General features: G+C 38.4%; 1 protein-coding gene across 4 annotated transcripts in view; it reads right to left on the minus strand.

The window, feature by feature from the left end:
• The window catches only part of DMXL1 (Dmx like 1), a 179,081-nt gene that overhangs the window by 150,551 nt on the left and 11,810 nt on the right, over positions 1 to 16,720 (minus strand). For all 4 annotated transcript variants that reach the window (XM_030927848.1, XM_030927850.1, XM_010353785.2 and 1 more), the window contains 2 exons: positions 3,632 to 3,757; positions 65 to 136 (listed from right to left, as the gene is read on the minus strand). In XM_030927848.1, the coding sequence (XP_030783708.1) occupies positions 65 to 136; positions 3,632 to 3,757 (198 nt within the window). The remainder of the gene's footprint in view (positions 1 to 64; positions 137 to 3,631; positions 3,758 to 16,720) is intronic.

Below are 16,720 nucleotides of genomic sequence, written 5' to 3' on the forward strand. Positions count from 1 at the left end.
TTTTACGCTCTTTTAATACTTAACACACTTCAATTCCTAAAAGAAAAAATCATAAATTACTGACCAAATTTTTCTTTTGTTTCGGTAGGTTAACTGGTTCAAAAATGGAGATAACGTTTCCATAAGATGCTGCAATCTTTTAAAAAGAAAAAAAGAACTTATCAAGGATATGTTAACTTACTCATGAATCAAAAAAAAGCAAAGAAATGAATACTATAACTTTATGCCAATACACACAATTTCACTCACTGATGCTTAAGAATGTCAGTTTTGAAGACTATCACATCTGCATTAGAATCCTAGAACTGCTACTTACTATGTAACTAGCAACTTAATCTCTCCAAACGTTAGTTTCCATATCAGTGTTCATAATATGTACAATACTATCTTCTTAACAGCATTATTTTGAGGGTTGAAATAACATTTGTAAAACACCTAGCATATAATAAGTGACATACAATATGCACAGTAAATGTTAATTATTGTCATCCATCCTCAAAATTCATAATTCCGTCAGTGTATATTAACGTTTTAAAAATATAACTTAGGTCTATTCCTCTGGAAACTCCTGAGTACATTTTAAAACATATTCTACTTTATTTATCCTTTGAATTTACTCTTTACATTGATGGATCATAACCTTTCCTGGCTCTGTTTTATAAGGTAACTACTACAAAAATTTGAGCGAGTCTCATATGAAGAACATCAAAATATTAGAAATCAAACAGACAGAGAGAGAGAGAGAGACAGACAGAGATTAAATGAATGAATCAGGGATAGAAAAAAGAACATATGATCTAGTAAAGAGGAAGGTAAGAAATGAGGACACAACATACATACGGAGAAAAAAACTGTGAATGGATATTTTAAGCATTCTGAGTTCTTAGGATATAGATGTCACTTGTGCTGCACTGATCTGGAGGAAGTGTTAATTTGGGCCTTTAATTATAGGTGAGATTTCAAAAAGCAGCAAGTATTCAACTTTATAAATAGGGCATAGTGTATGAACACAGGTGTAAACATTAAAAGAGGCAATATATGTTTAGAGGCGAATGACCACCATCCCACCAAGAAAAGAGTGCTCCTTATAACAGAATAGAGTACCTGAGACTAAAAAGGCAGGTCTGAACCAGGTTGTAAAACGCCTCACACCAAGGTGAACAATTTGAACTTTTCCAAGGTAATGGGCTAAGAATATTTTGAAGCTGATGAATAACAGGATAAATGAGGATTAATTTTCTCAGAAAAATGAATTAGGTGGTAGTACAGCACAAAGAAAAAAACAGCAGTAATAAAAATACAGGTGCCTATGACGTTAACATTTCCTTTTTTTTTCTTGAGACAGTCTCACACTGTTGCCCGAGCTGAAGTGCAATGGCGGGATCTCGGCTCACTGCAACCTCTGCCTCCCGAGTTCAAGCGATTCTCCTGCCTCAGTCTCCTGAGTAGCTGGGATTACAGGTGCCTGCCACCATGCCCAGCTAATTTTTTTTTTTTTTTTTTTTTTTTTTTTTTTGTATTTTTAAGTAGAGACGGGGTTTCTCTATTTTGGCCATAATAGTCTTGAACTCCTGACCTCATGATCCACCTGCCTTGGCTTCCCAAAGAACATTTCCTTCTTAAATGCAGTCAAAAGTCCCCGGGTACCAGAACCTGCCAATTTTCTTCCTGATACTTTAAGGAACCACTATGATAATACCGATATCTGTAAATGAAGAAAATATTTCTTCATTAGAATGATTATAAAACCAAATGACTTCTTAATTCCTCTTTTTGTTTTTCTAGAGATGGGGTCTTGCTTTGTCACTCAGGCTGCAGTGCGTGGTGCAATCAGAGCTCACTGCAGCCTGGAACTCCTGGACTCAAGTGATTCTCCCACTTCAGCTTCCCGGGTAGCTAGAACTACAGAAGCATACCACCACTTCCAGGTATTTACTTTGTATTTTTATTTTTGTAGAGACAGGGTTGCCCCACGCTGGTCTCAAACTCCTGGTCTCAAGCGATCTGCCCACCTTGACCCTTCTAAAGCTCTGGGATTACAGGCATGAGCCACCACACCTGGCCATGATTTCTTCATGCTAACCTGGACTGTCATATAGTCTATCACAAAAAGATAGCCCATATTGGAAAGCATTAAATTAGATTTTTAACATTAACCAACTCCATGTGAGTCTAGATAGTATTAAGCAAGTATTTATACAGTTAAGAAAGATTACAGAACAGAAGAGCTAGGAGATCAAACAAACATGAAGAGAATGAGAATAAAAATCTCAAAGATAGGCTGGGCGCCGTGGTTCACATAATCCCAGCACTTTGGGAGCCCGATGAGGGTGGATCACGAGGTCAGGAGATTGAGACCAGACTGACCAACATGGTGAAACCCCGTTTCTACTAAAAATACAAAAATTAGCCGGGTGTGATGGCGGGCACCTGTAATCCCAGCTATTCGTGAGGCTGAGGTAGGAGAATTACCTGAACCCAGGAGGCAGAGGCAGCAGTGAGCCGAGATTGCGCCACTGCACTCCAGCCTGGGCAACAGAACAAGAGTCCATCTCAAACAAACAAAAAAAAATTAAAAAATAAAGGATTTTCAGCATTCCATAATAAAGAGCATTTTTGTTGTATAGCAAGAAGTCATCAGAGGCCTCAACAAAAGATAGGGGAAACTTGTAACTATATTAAAAGGAAGGAATACCATGTAACAAAAAGAATAGTAGTCCAACAAATATGTAAAGATTGAGAAAACAGAAACTCCTTTTATAATTAGTATCTTTAAGTCCCAGGAAGCAACTTTTAATACTAGAAGGTTTACCTCAAATGAAGATTAGGTTTAAAAACAAATGATTGGGTTCATGGACTCATATGACGCTTTTGATTCCTTACACAAAATGTTCTAGTGGAATCATTTATTTGCAAAGTTCAGTCCAGTCTAGCTACAACTATACATAGGCCTTACCATCTATGCCTACATGGAGTTATTTTAAGCTATATATTATGCTGCCTTGCCCACTAGTATGACTTCCTCATTCTGGTACTACAGGAACTGTATTTAACCCGATCTAGAAAAATTTTCTACTTTGTTTCTTCTGTTTTTGTTGTTACTATCTTACTTTCAAGGTTACCTTTTTAATTTTCATATGCAAATAGAAGTTCAGATAAAGTTTTTCACTTTTCTTATGGGCTTAGAATATTATAAATTCTAGAAGAGTTTTTCATTTCCACAAAGTTACACAGCCCTTGTTACACAGAAGTTACAAGGAGATAACTACCTGTTTACAAACAAACAAAAAAAAACTAAATCATTTCCTTTAGTTTATTTGTAAATGTTGAAGATTTATTGTTACTCCTTTCCCCCAATCCAATCACCTTTTAAATACATAAGCTTTAGACTCATTCTATATCAGTAAGTACTATATTTCTTTCTCAGAGAAGATGATGCTATAATTTAAAATTATATAAGAACAGAATTTCTGGCACTCTTAGAATGCATCTTAGAGAGCCAAAAATTTTTCTAGCTACACTATCTTTGAAACAAAGCCAAGTCTCTAATTCAATAGGAAATACATACTTCAGAGATTATCCTGACAAAAACCATATTCCAAACAAATTTGTATATTACAAGATTACAAACCTTGCCTTGTTGCATTGAACAGTCTACACATCCCACTTGAATATTTCCATGTTTAGCTCCTGGGATTATCTGTAATCTTTCAAAATCGCTTCCCAGTATTACAATGTCACATCCAGATGCATAAGCCTAAAAAATAAAATAAAATAAAAATGATAAAAGTGTCAAGGAAACATTTACCATGTAGAATACTAGTATTAACTATCGTATTTTAAGGCAGGGAGAACAAATGTTTTAAAAGACCAATTTTAGATGTTTTCTTCAAAAAAAATCTGTATTTGGAACTATTTCCCTTACCTCCCAATATACAGCCTATTAGCAAATTCTGTCAGTCCCATCTGCAAAATATGCATCAACTCTGTCCACTTTTTTCATCTCCAATGAATGACCCTTGTCTAAACCAAACCATGATGTTTCTCTCCTGTCCTACTATTAATAGTGAACTTCCATTCTTGCCTCCCTCTAATGCATTTCCACAAAGAGTGATATTTGAAAAATGTTTACTGCACCAAGTAATTTTCCCTGCTTAAACCCCTCAATAGTTTTTCATTGCACTTGGAATAAAATCTCAACACCTTACCATGGTCAATATCCTAAAAGGTGGTCCCTCTATAAACCCATCTCAGGCTATTCTTTCCTTCTCTCAGTTGGCTCTTGTTTCTGTTCCTTTTTCCATCTCAAGGTGTTTATCTGCCTGGTCTTTTCTAGTTAGCTGCTTTCCAACATTCAGGTCACAGTTCTCAACCACTATCTCTCCCATTACTTTCTATCACATTACAGTTTATTTTCTTCATGGCATATATCACAATTTTTAAATGTGTTGTTTATTGTCCATATCTATTATTAAAAGTTAAATTCCAAAAAGGAAGGATTCAAGTTCATCTTGTTCTCTACTCTCGTCTTCAATTCTAAAACAAGGGCCTAGAATGCAGCTAATAATTTATAAATGGAATAAATGAAACATTTTATTTCACAAAAACAGTCACCACAACAAAAGAAAGTATACACAGTTCAAGACTTGTTGGCAGGCATTTCATAGCTCTTTTTCAATTTTACAACAGTTAACATAACCCTCCCAACTAGAACTCTTTTTGTGTGTGTCCTTTTCCCTACCACCTTCTTTGATCACAGGAGTTTCTTCCATTACAGGTACATGGTTGTTCTCCTAGGATTCATATTATAGGCTGGAACACGTTACAATAATAAAACATTTAACACAAACTGTTTTCCAACCTGAGTTCATAAAGTTTTTATCAACTCTCTACTTGCTCCTCATTTTTGCACAAGCATATATATTTAAAAATTATACTTCAGGCTGGGTGCAGTGGCTCACGCCTGTAATCCCAGCACTTTAGCAGGCGGAGGCAGGCAGATCACCTGAGGTCTGGAGTTCAAGGCCAGCCTGATCAACACGGAGAAACCTTGTCTCTACTAAAAATACAAAATTAGCCGGGCGTGGTCGTGCATGCCTGTGATCTCAGCTACTTGGGAGGCCGAGGCAGGAGAATCGCTTGAACCCAGGAGGTGGAGGCTGCAGCAAGCTGAGATCACGCCACTGCACTCCAGCCTAGATAACAAAAGTGAAACTCCATCTCAAAAAAAAAAAAAAAATACTTCATATATACTTTATCTTAATTCCTACCAAAACCAAAATTATTCTGTATATGCTATCAAAAAGTATTTAAAATGGCACTTGAGAAAACATACAAATGAATGTGCTATATGGAAAAGAAAATCAAGGCCCAAATAAGTTGATAGTGTCTTAATGGCACAGTGGGCTTCAGAACCTGATCTCTTGATTCTTGGTTTCCTGCTATTTCCATGGCACCAACAGGGCCTTCCCTACTTAACATGTTTGCCTGGAATTTCACCTAAAAATAAGAAAGAATAATCAAGTATGATTCCACTAGTATCACAAAGTGAAAAGAACTGGCTCAAACAAACAAAGAATCACATGATGATCTCCTCTCCTATATAAATATCCATGATGGGGTCATAAGACTTGTCATAAGACCATTAGCAAGAATAAATTCCAAAGGCTAATTTTAAGAGAAGTTGTCTTTCAAATAATTTAGAAACTAATTTTTCTCCTTGATATTAAATTTTGAGAATACTAATTGTCACTGTTTCTCAAAATATTGTGTTGAATTTTACATGTTTACAATTTAGATTTGCTCCCTTCTAAACAACATTTTCAGTTTCCTTTCAGTGGAATAAAAAACTCATGTCTTCATAACTTCACCTTTGTTATACATGAAATTATCTACCTAATTTCAGATATTATGTTGCAAGTATTTTGTCAAACATGATCCAAAATTTTCCCACATCGTCTATTTTAATTTTGAAGCACCACACAAATTACTATTTAATACGAGTATTACACTTGCAGAGTTGAGAAATGTAAAGTAATCCCAAAAATAAATACTTAGTACTATACAGAGGAAAACACCAACTAATAACACAATTACCACTTCATCATTCAATGACTTATCTAGTTCTGGATTACCTTTGTTCTTTTGCTGCTGCTCCATCATACTACTACTATTTGACTTTTGCTCAGAGATGGTACTAGAAGTTACAAAGCTGTCTCTGTTGTCTTGGTAAATTTTAAATCAAACAAAATTACTGAACTTGGCTGGGTGTGGTGGCTCACACCTGTAATCCCAGAACCTTGGGAGGCCAAGACAGGCGAGTCGCTTGGGTCCAGGAGTTAAAGACCAGCTTGGGCTACATGGCAAAACCGCCTCTACAGAAAACACAAAAAATTAGCTGGTTGCCGTGGCGCACACCTGTAGTCCCAGCTACTCAAAAGGCTGAGGTGGGAGGATCACCTGAGCCCAGAAGGTCAAGGCTGTGGTGAGCATCACTACACTCCAGCCCAGGCAACAGAGTAAGACATTGTCTAAAAATAAAAAATAAAATTTTAAAAAATTGCAGCAAGTCTGCAGTTCCTTCCTCTACTGAAGACTTGAACCCCTCAAAGTAATTTGTGAAGGTTGAAATCAACTTCTTCCAAACTCTTGGTAATGTTGATATTTTGACCTCTTCCTAAGAATTGCAATTGTCCCTAATGGCATCTAGAGTGGTGAAGCCTTTCCAGAAGGTTTTCAATTTACTTTGTCCTGATCCATCAGAGAAATCATTATCTATAGCAGCTACAGCCTTATGAAATATATTTCTTAAATAAGACTTTAAAAGTTGGAAGCATTTCTTGGTTCATGGACTACAGAATGAATGTTGTGTTAGCAAGCATAAAAACCACATTAATCTCCTTGTGCACCTGCATCGGAGCTCTTGGGTGATCAGGTCATTGCCAATGAACAGCAATATTTCGAAAGGAAATCTTTTTTCTCAGCAGTAGGTCTCAACAGTGGGCTGGAAATATTTAGTAAACTGTGCTGTAAACAGAGGTGCTGTCATCTAGGCTTTGTCGTTCCATTTGTAGAGCACAGGCAAAATAGGTTTAGCATAATTCTTAAAGACTCTAAGATATTCAGAATGGTAAATGGGCATGGGCTTCAACTTAAAGTTGCCAACTGCATTAAACCCTAACAAGAGTCAGCCTGTCCTTTGAAGCTTTGAAGCCAGGCATTGACCTCTCCTCTCTAGCTATGAAAGGCCTAGATGGCATCTTCTTCTAACAGAAGGCTGTTTCATCTACTTTAAAATCTATTCTCTCACATAACCACCTTCATGAATTATCTCAGCTAGATCTTCTGGATAACATGCTGAAGCTTCTACATCAGTCAGCATTTGCTGCTTCACCTTGTACTTAAAGGTTATAAAGATGACTTCTTTCCTTAAACCTCATGAATTAACGTCTACTGGCTTCAAACTTTACTTTGCAGCTTCCTCACTTCTCCCAGTCTTCATGGAATTGAGAAGAGTTAGGGTCTTGCTCTGGATTAGGTTTTGGCTTAAAGGAATGTTGTGGTTGGTCCGATCTTCTAGCCAGACCACTCAAACTTTCTCCACATAAGCAACAAGGCTATTTTGCTTCCTTATCATTCATGTCTTCAATGGAGCAGAACTTTTATTAAAAGTTTCCTTTGGAATTTGCCCTTTGCATTTACAACGGCTAACTAGCACAATAGGCCCAGCTTTTGGCCCATCTCAACACACCCTCCTCACTAAACTTAATCATTTCTAGCTTTTGATTTAAAGGAAGAGACCTTTCACTTGAACACTTAAAAGACACTGTAGGGTTGTAACTATTCTAATTTCTATATCATTGTGTCTCAGTGAATAGGGAGGTCTGAGCAGAAAAGAGATATGAGAGAAAAGCCAATTGGTGGTGCAGTCACAATACACAAAACATTTATTAAGTTTACTGTCCTACAGAAGCGCAGTGCATTGGCATTCCACAACCATTACAATAGTAACAAAGATCACTGATCACCATAACAGGTATAATAATAATTTTAAAAGGGGCCAGGTATGGTGGCTTACACCTGTAAACCCAGCATGTGGGGAGGCTGAGGCAGGCAGATCACTTGAGGTCAGGAGTTCAAGACCAGCCTCACCAACATGGTGAAATCCCGTCTCCACTTCAAATACAAAAATTGGTCAGACATGCTTGTTTGAACCCAGGAGGCAGAGGTTGCACTGAGCGAAGATCGTGCTGCTGCACTCCAGCCTGGATGACAGAGCGAGACTCTGTTCAAAAATAACAATAATAAAGGTGTGAAATATTTTGAGAATTACCAAAATGCGACAGAGACACAAAGTGAGCTCATGCAGCTGGAAAAATAGTGCTGACAGATTTGCTCAACAAAGGGTTGCCACAAAACTTCAATTTGGAGTTCAAGACCAGCCTGACCAATCTGGAGAAACCTCGTCTCCACTAAAAATATAAAACTAGCTGGGTGCAGTGGCGTATGCCTGTAATCCCAGCTACTCAGGAAGGCTGAGCCAGGAGAATTGCTTGAACCCAGGAGGCAGAGGTTGCAGTGAGCCAAGACTGTGCCATTGTATTCCAGCCTGGGCAACAAGAGTGAAACTCTGTCTCAAAATTAAAAAAAAAAAAAAAAGGCAGTACCAAAAACGAAGCAGCTATGCACAAGACTGATGCTTGTAATCCCAGCACTTTGGGAGGCCAGGGTGAGTGGATCACTTAAGGCCAGGAGGTTGAGACCAGCCTGGCCAAAATGGCAAAACCCCATCTCTACTAAAAAATACAAAAATAAGCAGGGTAAAGTGGTGCACACCTGTAATTCCAGCTACTTGGGAGGCTGAGGCATGAGAATTGCTTGAATCCAGGAGGCGGAGGTTACAGTGATCTGAGATTGTGCCACTGCACTCCAGCCTGGGTGATGGAATGAGACTCCGTCTCAAAAACATATATATATAAAGGAGCTCCAATTTGTCTGGCAAAAGATTCATCAAGGGAAACCACATAGGCCAGGAAGGAGCGAGATGACACTTTCAAAATGCTAAAAGACAAAATACTGTCTTCTACAAATACTGTAGCCAGCAAAGTTATCCTTCAAATATGAAGGAGAGATAAAGTATTTCCCAAAGGGTGACAAAATCCACCACCTTCAAGACTTGCAAAAATGCTACACGGAGTTCTTCAACATGAAACAAAAAAACCACTAACATGCAAAAAAAATTTTTTTTGGAAGATACAAAACTCAATGGAAAAATTAAGTCACATACACATTTAGAAGAACACTATAATTGTGGTGTGCAACCTATTCATAACTCTATTATGAAGCCCAAAAGACAAATCTATCAAAAACAATATCTACAGTAACTTTTTAAGAGATAGGCAACATAAAAACATGCAAATTAAGATAACTGAAAGCCAAAAATGTGAATATAGAATTTTATTTTTATTTGTTTCTATTATTTGAGATATAAGCTGTCATAGCTTTAAGATAATAATGCACTTCAATAAGATGTCTTATGTGAGCCCTCATGGTAGCCACAGTGCCAAAACCAATAATAAATTTTTTAAAAATAAACAGTAACAAAGTAAAACACACTATCAGAGAAGAGCATTTAACCACAAAGGATGACAGTTAAGAAAGGAAGAGAAGAGTAGAAAAACAACCAGAAAAACAACAAAATGCCAGTAGTAAATCCTTACTTACCAATAATATTTTTTTAAAAGGAAAACCCACAATTACTTTTGCACCAACCTCATAACACAATGTAAAGGGGCTTTATTCTCCCATTAGAAGGCACAGAGTGGCTGAATAAATGAAGAAAAAAGAGCCAATTATATACTGTCCACAAGAAACCCACCTCACCAATAAAAGCATACATAGACTGAAAGTAAAGGGATGGAAAGAGATATTACATGCAACTGAAAACCAAAAAATAGCCAGACTAGCTATACTTACATCAGATAAAATATGCTACAAATCAAAGACTATAAAGAGACAAAGATTACTATATAATGATAAAGCAGTCAATCCAGAAATAGGATATAACAATTATAAATATCTCCATCACCCAACACCAGAGCTCTCAAGCATATAAAGCAAACACTGCTGGGCACGGTGCCTCACACTAGTAATCCCAGCACTTTGGGAGGCCGAGACTGGCAGATCACCTGAGGTCAGGAGTTTGAGGCCAGCCTAGCCAACATGGTGAAGCCTTCTCTCTACTAAAAATACAAAAATTAGCTGGGCATGGTGGGGGGTGCCTGTAATCCCAGCAACTCGGGAGGCTGAGGCAGAAGAATCGCCTGAACCTGGGAGAAAGAGGTTGCAGTTAGCCAAGATCACGCCATTGCACTCCAGCCTGGGCAACAGAATGAGACTCTGTCTCAAATAAATAAATAAATAAATAAATAAATAAATAAATAAATAAATAAATAAAAATAAAGCAAGCATGAATAGATCTAAATAGAACGCAATACAATAACGTAGGAGAATTTAACACCCCACTCTCAGTGATAGACAGATCATCTAACAGAAGAATCAACAAAGAAATATCAGTTAAACGATACACTAGATCTAATAGGCCTGACATTTAAAGAACACCCACCTAACCACTGCAGAATACATATTATTTTCATCAGCACATAGACTACTGCCAAAAATAGACATATCTGGGTCACAAAACAAGTCTGAACAATTTTTTTAAAAAGAAATCATATAAAGTATCTTTTCTCACTACAATGGAATGAAACTAGAAATAAGTAAGAAAACCTTCGGAAACTTCACAAATATGCTCCTGAATGACCAATGGATCAATAACAAAATTAGGAAGGAAATGAAAACTTTCTTAAAACAAATGAAAATGGGAATACAACATAAAATCTATAGGATACAGCAAAAGCAGTACTAAGAAAAGTTGAAAGCAATAAATGCTTATATTTAAAAAGTAGAAAAAAGAAAAAAAGTAGAAAGACTTCAAATAACCTAATAATACACCTCAAGGAACTTGAAAACCACGAGCAAATCAAACCCAAATTCATATGAGGAAAAAATGAAGATCAGAGCATAAATAAATGAAACTGAGACAAAAAGATCAACGAAATGAAACTTTTTAATGAAAAGTTAAAGAAAATAAACAAACCTTTGGCTTGACTAACAAAAATAGAGAAGACCCAAATAAGTAACAAATTAAAAAGAAGACATAACAACTAGATCAAAGAAATAAAAAGAATCCTTACGAACAACTATATACCAGCAAATTCAATAAAATCCAGAAGTGAGTGGATAAATTCCTGGACACATACAACCTACCAAGATTGAACCACAAGGAAATAGAAAACCTCAACAAATCAACAATGAGTAATGAGATGGAAGCCATAATAAATAGTATTTTATCAAAGAAAAGCTCAGGACCTGATCATTTCACTGCTGAATTCTATCAAACATTTAAAGAAGAACTAACACCAATTCTACTCAAACTCTTCAAAAAAAATTGAAGAGAAAGGAAGACTTCCAAACTCATCTGGAGACCAGCATTATCCTGACACCAAAACCAGACAAAACAACAATAACAAAAATCTACAAGCCCATATCACACATGAAGACAGATACAAAAATTCTCAATAAAACACCTGCAAACCAAATTGAACAACACACTAAAAGATCATTCACCATGATAAAGTGGTATTCATCCCAGGGATGCAAGGATGGTTCAACATATGTGATATGGTTTGGCTCTGTGTCCCCACCCAAATCTCATCTTGAATTGTACTCCTATAATTTCCATGTGTTGTGGAAGGGACCAGGTGGGAGAGAATTGAATCATGGAGGCGGTTTACCCCATACTGTTCTCGCGGGAGTGAGTAAGTCTCACGAGATCTGATGGTTTGATAAGGGGAAACCCATTTCGCTTGGCTCTCTTTCTCTCTCTTGCCACCGCCATGTGAAATGTGCCTTTCACCTTCGGCCATGATTGTGAGGCCTCCCCAGCCATGTGGAAATGTAAGTTCAATAAACCTCTTTTGTAACGTGCTCAGTCTTGGGTATGTCTTTATCAGCAGCATGAAAAGAGACTAATACAATATGTAAATCAATAAATGTGATATATCACCTTAACAGAAACAAGAACAAAAACCATACGATAGTTTCAATAGATCCTGGAAAAGCATTTGATAAAATTCTACATCCCTTTATGATAAAAACCCTCAACAAAACTGGGCATAGGAGGAACATTCCTCACAATAATAAAGATTATTTATGAAAAACCCACAGCTAACGTCATTCTAAATAGGGAAAAACTGAAGATTTTTCCTCTAAGATCTGGAACGAGAATGCCCACTTTCACCACTCTTATTCAATACAGTACTAGAAGTCCTGGCCAGAGCAGTTAAGCAAGAGAAAAACATAAAGGGTAACCAAATTGGAAAAGAAGTCAAATTAGCCTTGTTCACAAATGATATGACTGTATACTCAGAACAGCCTTAAGACTCCACCAAAAAAACCTGTTAGAATGGATAAACAAATTCGGTAAAATTCCAGGATGCAAAATCAACATTCAAAAATCAGCAGCATTTCTATACATCAATGGTGTACAGAATAGCATACACAATTGTATGCTCACGGTGAGCAATCTGCCAAAGAAATCAGAAAGCAATCCCATTACAATAGCTACAAAGAACAGAAAAAATCCAGGAATTATTATTATTAGTATTACTATTTTATTTATTTATTTTGAGATAGATTCTCACTCTGCCACCCAGGCTGGAATGCAGTGGCGCCAATCTTGGCTCACTGCAGCCTCTGTCTCCTGGGTTCAAGCCATTCTCATGCCTCACTCTCCCGAGTAGCTAGGACTATAGGTGCACACTACCATGCCTGGCTAATTCTTTTGTATTTTTAGTAGAGACCGGGTTTCACCATGTTGGCTAGGCTGGTCTTGAACTCTTGGCCTCAAGTGATCTCCCCTCCTCAGCCTCCCAAAGTGATGGGATTACAGGAATGAGCCCCCCGTGACCAGCCGGAATTAATTTAACCAAAGAAGTGAACGATTTGTACACGGAAAACTATAAAGCTGATGAAAGAAATTGATGCAGACACACAAAAAATGGAAAGATATTCCATGCTCATGGACTGGAAGAATTAATATTGTTAAAATGACCATACCGAAAACAATTTTAGGATTTTTTTTTTTTTTTTTTTTCTGAGATGGAGTTTCACTCTTGTTGTCCAGGCTGGAGTGCAAAGGCGCGATCTCGGCTTACCACAACTTACACCTTCCAGGTTCAAGCGATTCTCCTGCCTCAGCCTCCCGAGTAGCTGGTATTACAGGCATGCGCCACCACGGCCAGCTAATTTTGTATTTTTAGGAGAGACGGGGTTTCTGCATGTTGGTCACACGCTGGTCTTAAGCTCCCAGCCTCAGATGATCCACCCGCCTCAGCCTCCCAAAGTGCCAGGATTATAGGCGTGAGCCACAGCAACCGGCCAAGGATCGTGTTTTCTACTTCTGCGAAGACTGTCTTTGGTATTCTGATACAGATTACATTCTTCACAGAAATAGAAAAAATGACCCTACAATTTATGTGGAGCCACAAACATCCCAAATAGCCAAAACAATTTTAAGCAAAAAGAACCCTTTTGGGGAAAAGGGCAGGCACGGTGGCTCATGCCTGAAGTTCCAGCATTTTGGGAGGCCGAGGCGGGTGGATCACTTGAGGTCAGGAGTTTGAGACTAGCCTGGCCAACATGGCAAAACCCCATCTCTACTACAAATACAAAAATCAGCCAGGCATGGTGGTGCGCACCTGTAATCCCAGCTACTTGGAGGCTGAGGCAGGAGAATTGCTTGAACCCAGGAGGCAGAGGTTGCAAGGAGCCGAGATCGAGCTACCGCACTCCAGCCTGGGAAACAGCACAAGACTCTGTCTTAAAAAAAAAAAAAAGGAAAAAGATATGAACAGACATTTCTAAAAAGAAGACATACAAATGGCCAACACATATATGAAAAAATGTTCAACATCACAAATCATCAGAAAAATGCAAATAAAAACTATAAAGATACATAATCTCACCCCAGTTAAAATGGCTTTTAACAAGAAGACTGGTGATAGCAGATGTTCTCAAAAGATGCAGAGAAAGGGGAACCCTGGAACTGCGTTGGTGGGAATGTAAATTAGTACAACCACTATGAATAACTGTATGCAGGTTCTCAAAAACCTAGTAACTGGTTAGGCACGGTGGCTCAGGGCTGTAATGCCAGCACTTTGGGAGGCCAAGGCAGGCAGATCAACTTAGGACAGGAATTTGAGACCAGCCTGTCTCACATAAAACCCCATCTCTACTAAAAACACAAAAATTTGCCAGGCGAGGTGGCGCATACCTGTAATCCCAGCTACTCAGAGGCAGAGGCAGAAGAATCACTTGAACCCAGGAGGCGGAGGTTGCAGTGAGCCGAGATTGTGTCACTGTACTCCAGCCTGGGCAACAGAGCAAGACTCTATCTCAAAAAAACCAAAAACCTAATAACTGAACAACCATATGATCCAGCAATTCCATTATTGGGTATATATCCAAAAGAATGGAATTCAATACATCAAAAAGACATTTATGTGCCCATGTTTATTGTAACACTACTCACAGTACCCAAGATAATAAAATCAACCTGCGTGAGTGCACATCAATGGATGAAAAAAACGTAGCATATGTACACAATGAAATATTATTCAGCCATTAAAAAGAATGAAATCCTGCCATTTGCAGCAACAAGGATGGAACTACACTTTGGGAAGTCAAGGTGGGCAGATCACTTGAGGCCAGGAGTTTGAGATCAGCCTGGTCAACATGTCAAAACCCATCTCTACTAAATATATACACAGACATATACATATACACACAGACATATATACACATACACACATATATACACACACACACACACACACACAATTAGCCAGGCATGGTGGCACGTGCCTGTAATCCCAGGTACTGGGGAGGCTGAGGCACAAGAATCGCCTGAACCTGGGAAGCAGAGGTTGCAGTGAGCCAAGGTCAGGCCACTGCACTCCAGCCTTTTTGAGACTCGGACTCAAATAAATAAATAAATAAACAAACAAACAATAAAAAGGATGGAACTGGAGGTCATTCTTTTTTTTTTTTTTTTTTTTTTTTTTTTTGAGGCGGAGTCTCGCTCTGTCGCCCAGGCTGGAGTGCAGTGGCCGGATCTCAGCTCACTGCAAGCTCCGCCTCCCGGGTTCCCGCCATTCTCCTGCCTCAGCCTCCGGAGTAGCTGGGACTACAGGCGCCGCCACCTCGCCCGGCTAGTTTTCACATTTTTAGTAGAGACGGGGTTTCACCGTGTAGGCCAGGATGGTCTCCATCTCCTGACCTCGTGATCCGCCCGTCTCGGCCTCCCAAAGTGCTGGGATTACAGGCTTGAGCCACCGCGCCCGGCCTGGAGGTCATTCTAAGTGACATAAGCGAAGCTCAGAAAGACAAATATATCACATGTTCTCATTCTTATGTGGGAACTACAAAAGCGGATCTCATAGAGAGTAGACTGATGCTTTCCAGAGGGCTAAGGGGGTTGGGGGTGAGGATGAAGAGAAGTTGAATAATTGGTACTAATAAACGTTTCACAGAAGTCATAAGACCTAGCGTCAGACAGATCAGTACTGTAACTGTAGTTTACAATAATCTATTCTGTATTTCAAAATAGCTAGAAGAATTCGAATAGTTCTAGCATAAACACAAATATTTAAGGGCTGGATATGCCAAGTACAGTGATTTAATCTTTACAAAGTATATGAATGTATTAAATTATCACACTTACTTTGAAAGCATGTATATCTATCATTCATCAACTAAAAAATAAAATAAGGCCAGGCATGGCAGCTCACGTCTATAATCCCAGCACTCTGGGAGGACAACGCGGGAGGATTGCTTGAGCCTGGGTAATGCAATGAGACCCCACTCTACAAAAAATTTTAAAAATTAGCCAGGCATGGTGGGACGTACCTGTTATGCCGGCTACTTGGGACATTGTGGTGGAAGGATCTACTTGAGCCAAGGAGGTTGAAGCTGCAGTGAGCTGTGTTCACACTACTGCACTCCAGCCTGGGCAACAGAGTGAGACCCTGTCTCTAGAAAAATAAAATAAGCCAGGCATGCTGGCACGTGTCTATAGTTTCAGCTACTCAAGAGGCTGAGGTAGCATGACTGTTTAAACTCAAGAGTTTGAGGCTGCAGTGAGTTATGACTGTGCCACTACACTGCAGCCTGGGAAACACTGTAAGACTCTGTCTCTAAAAAAAATTAAAAATAAGTAAAATAAAAATTGATTTTATAAAACATTCTAAGAACATATAAATACACACACATATACACACACACACACACACGTTATCTTAAGAAAACTTTCTCTGGGAAATAATTATGTCAGCAATCAATTCAGACAACAATAAACTTAGGCTCCTGAAGGGCAAGAATCATGTTTATTCATAATTCTTTCTCATATTTTTAGATAGCAGGACCCCAAATGCAGTAAAAACTCTATTTTTATTTCCAAAGGAACTCTTTTCTTAAATCCTTTATCACTTATGGACAAAAACTACCTTCGAATACACATAAGAACAAAATTCTCCATGCACAGACTCAATTTGTCCCCATTAGTTAAAAGGAAAAGGTTAAGCAAGGGCACCTCTGGTTA

This window comes from Rhinopithecus roxellana, chromosome 3 (genome assembly GCF_007565055.1).
Source record: "Rhinopithecus roxellana isolate Shanxi Qingling chromosome 3, ASM756505v1, whole genome shotgun sequence".
NCBI classification, from domain to species: domain Eukaryota; kingdom Metazoa; phylum Chordata; class Mammalia; order Primates; family Cercopithecidae; genus Rhinopithecus; species Rhinopithecus roxellana.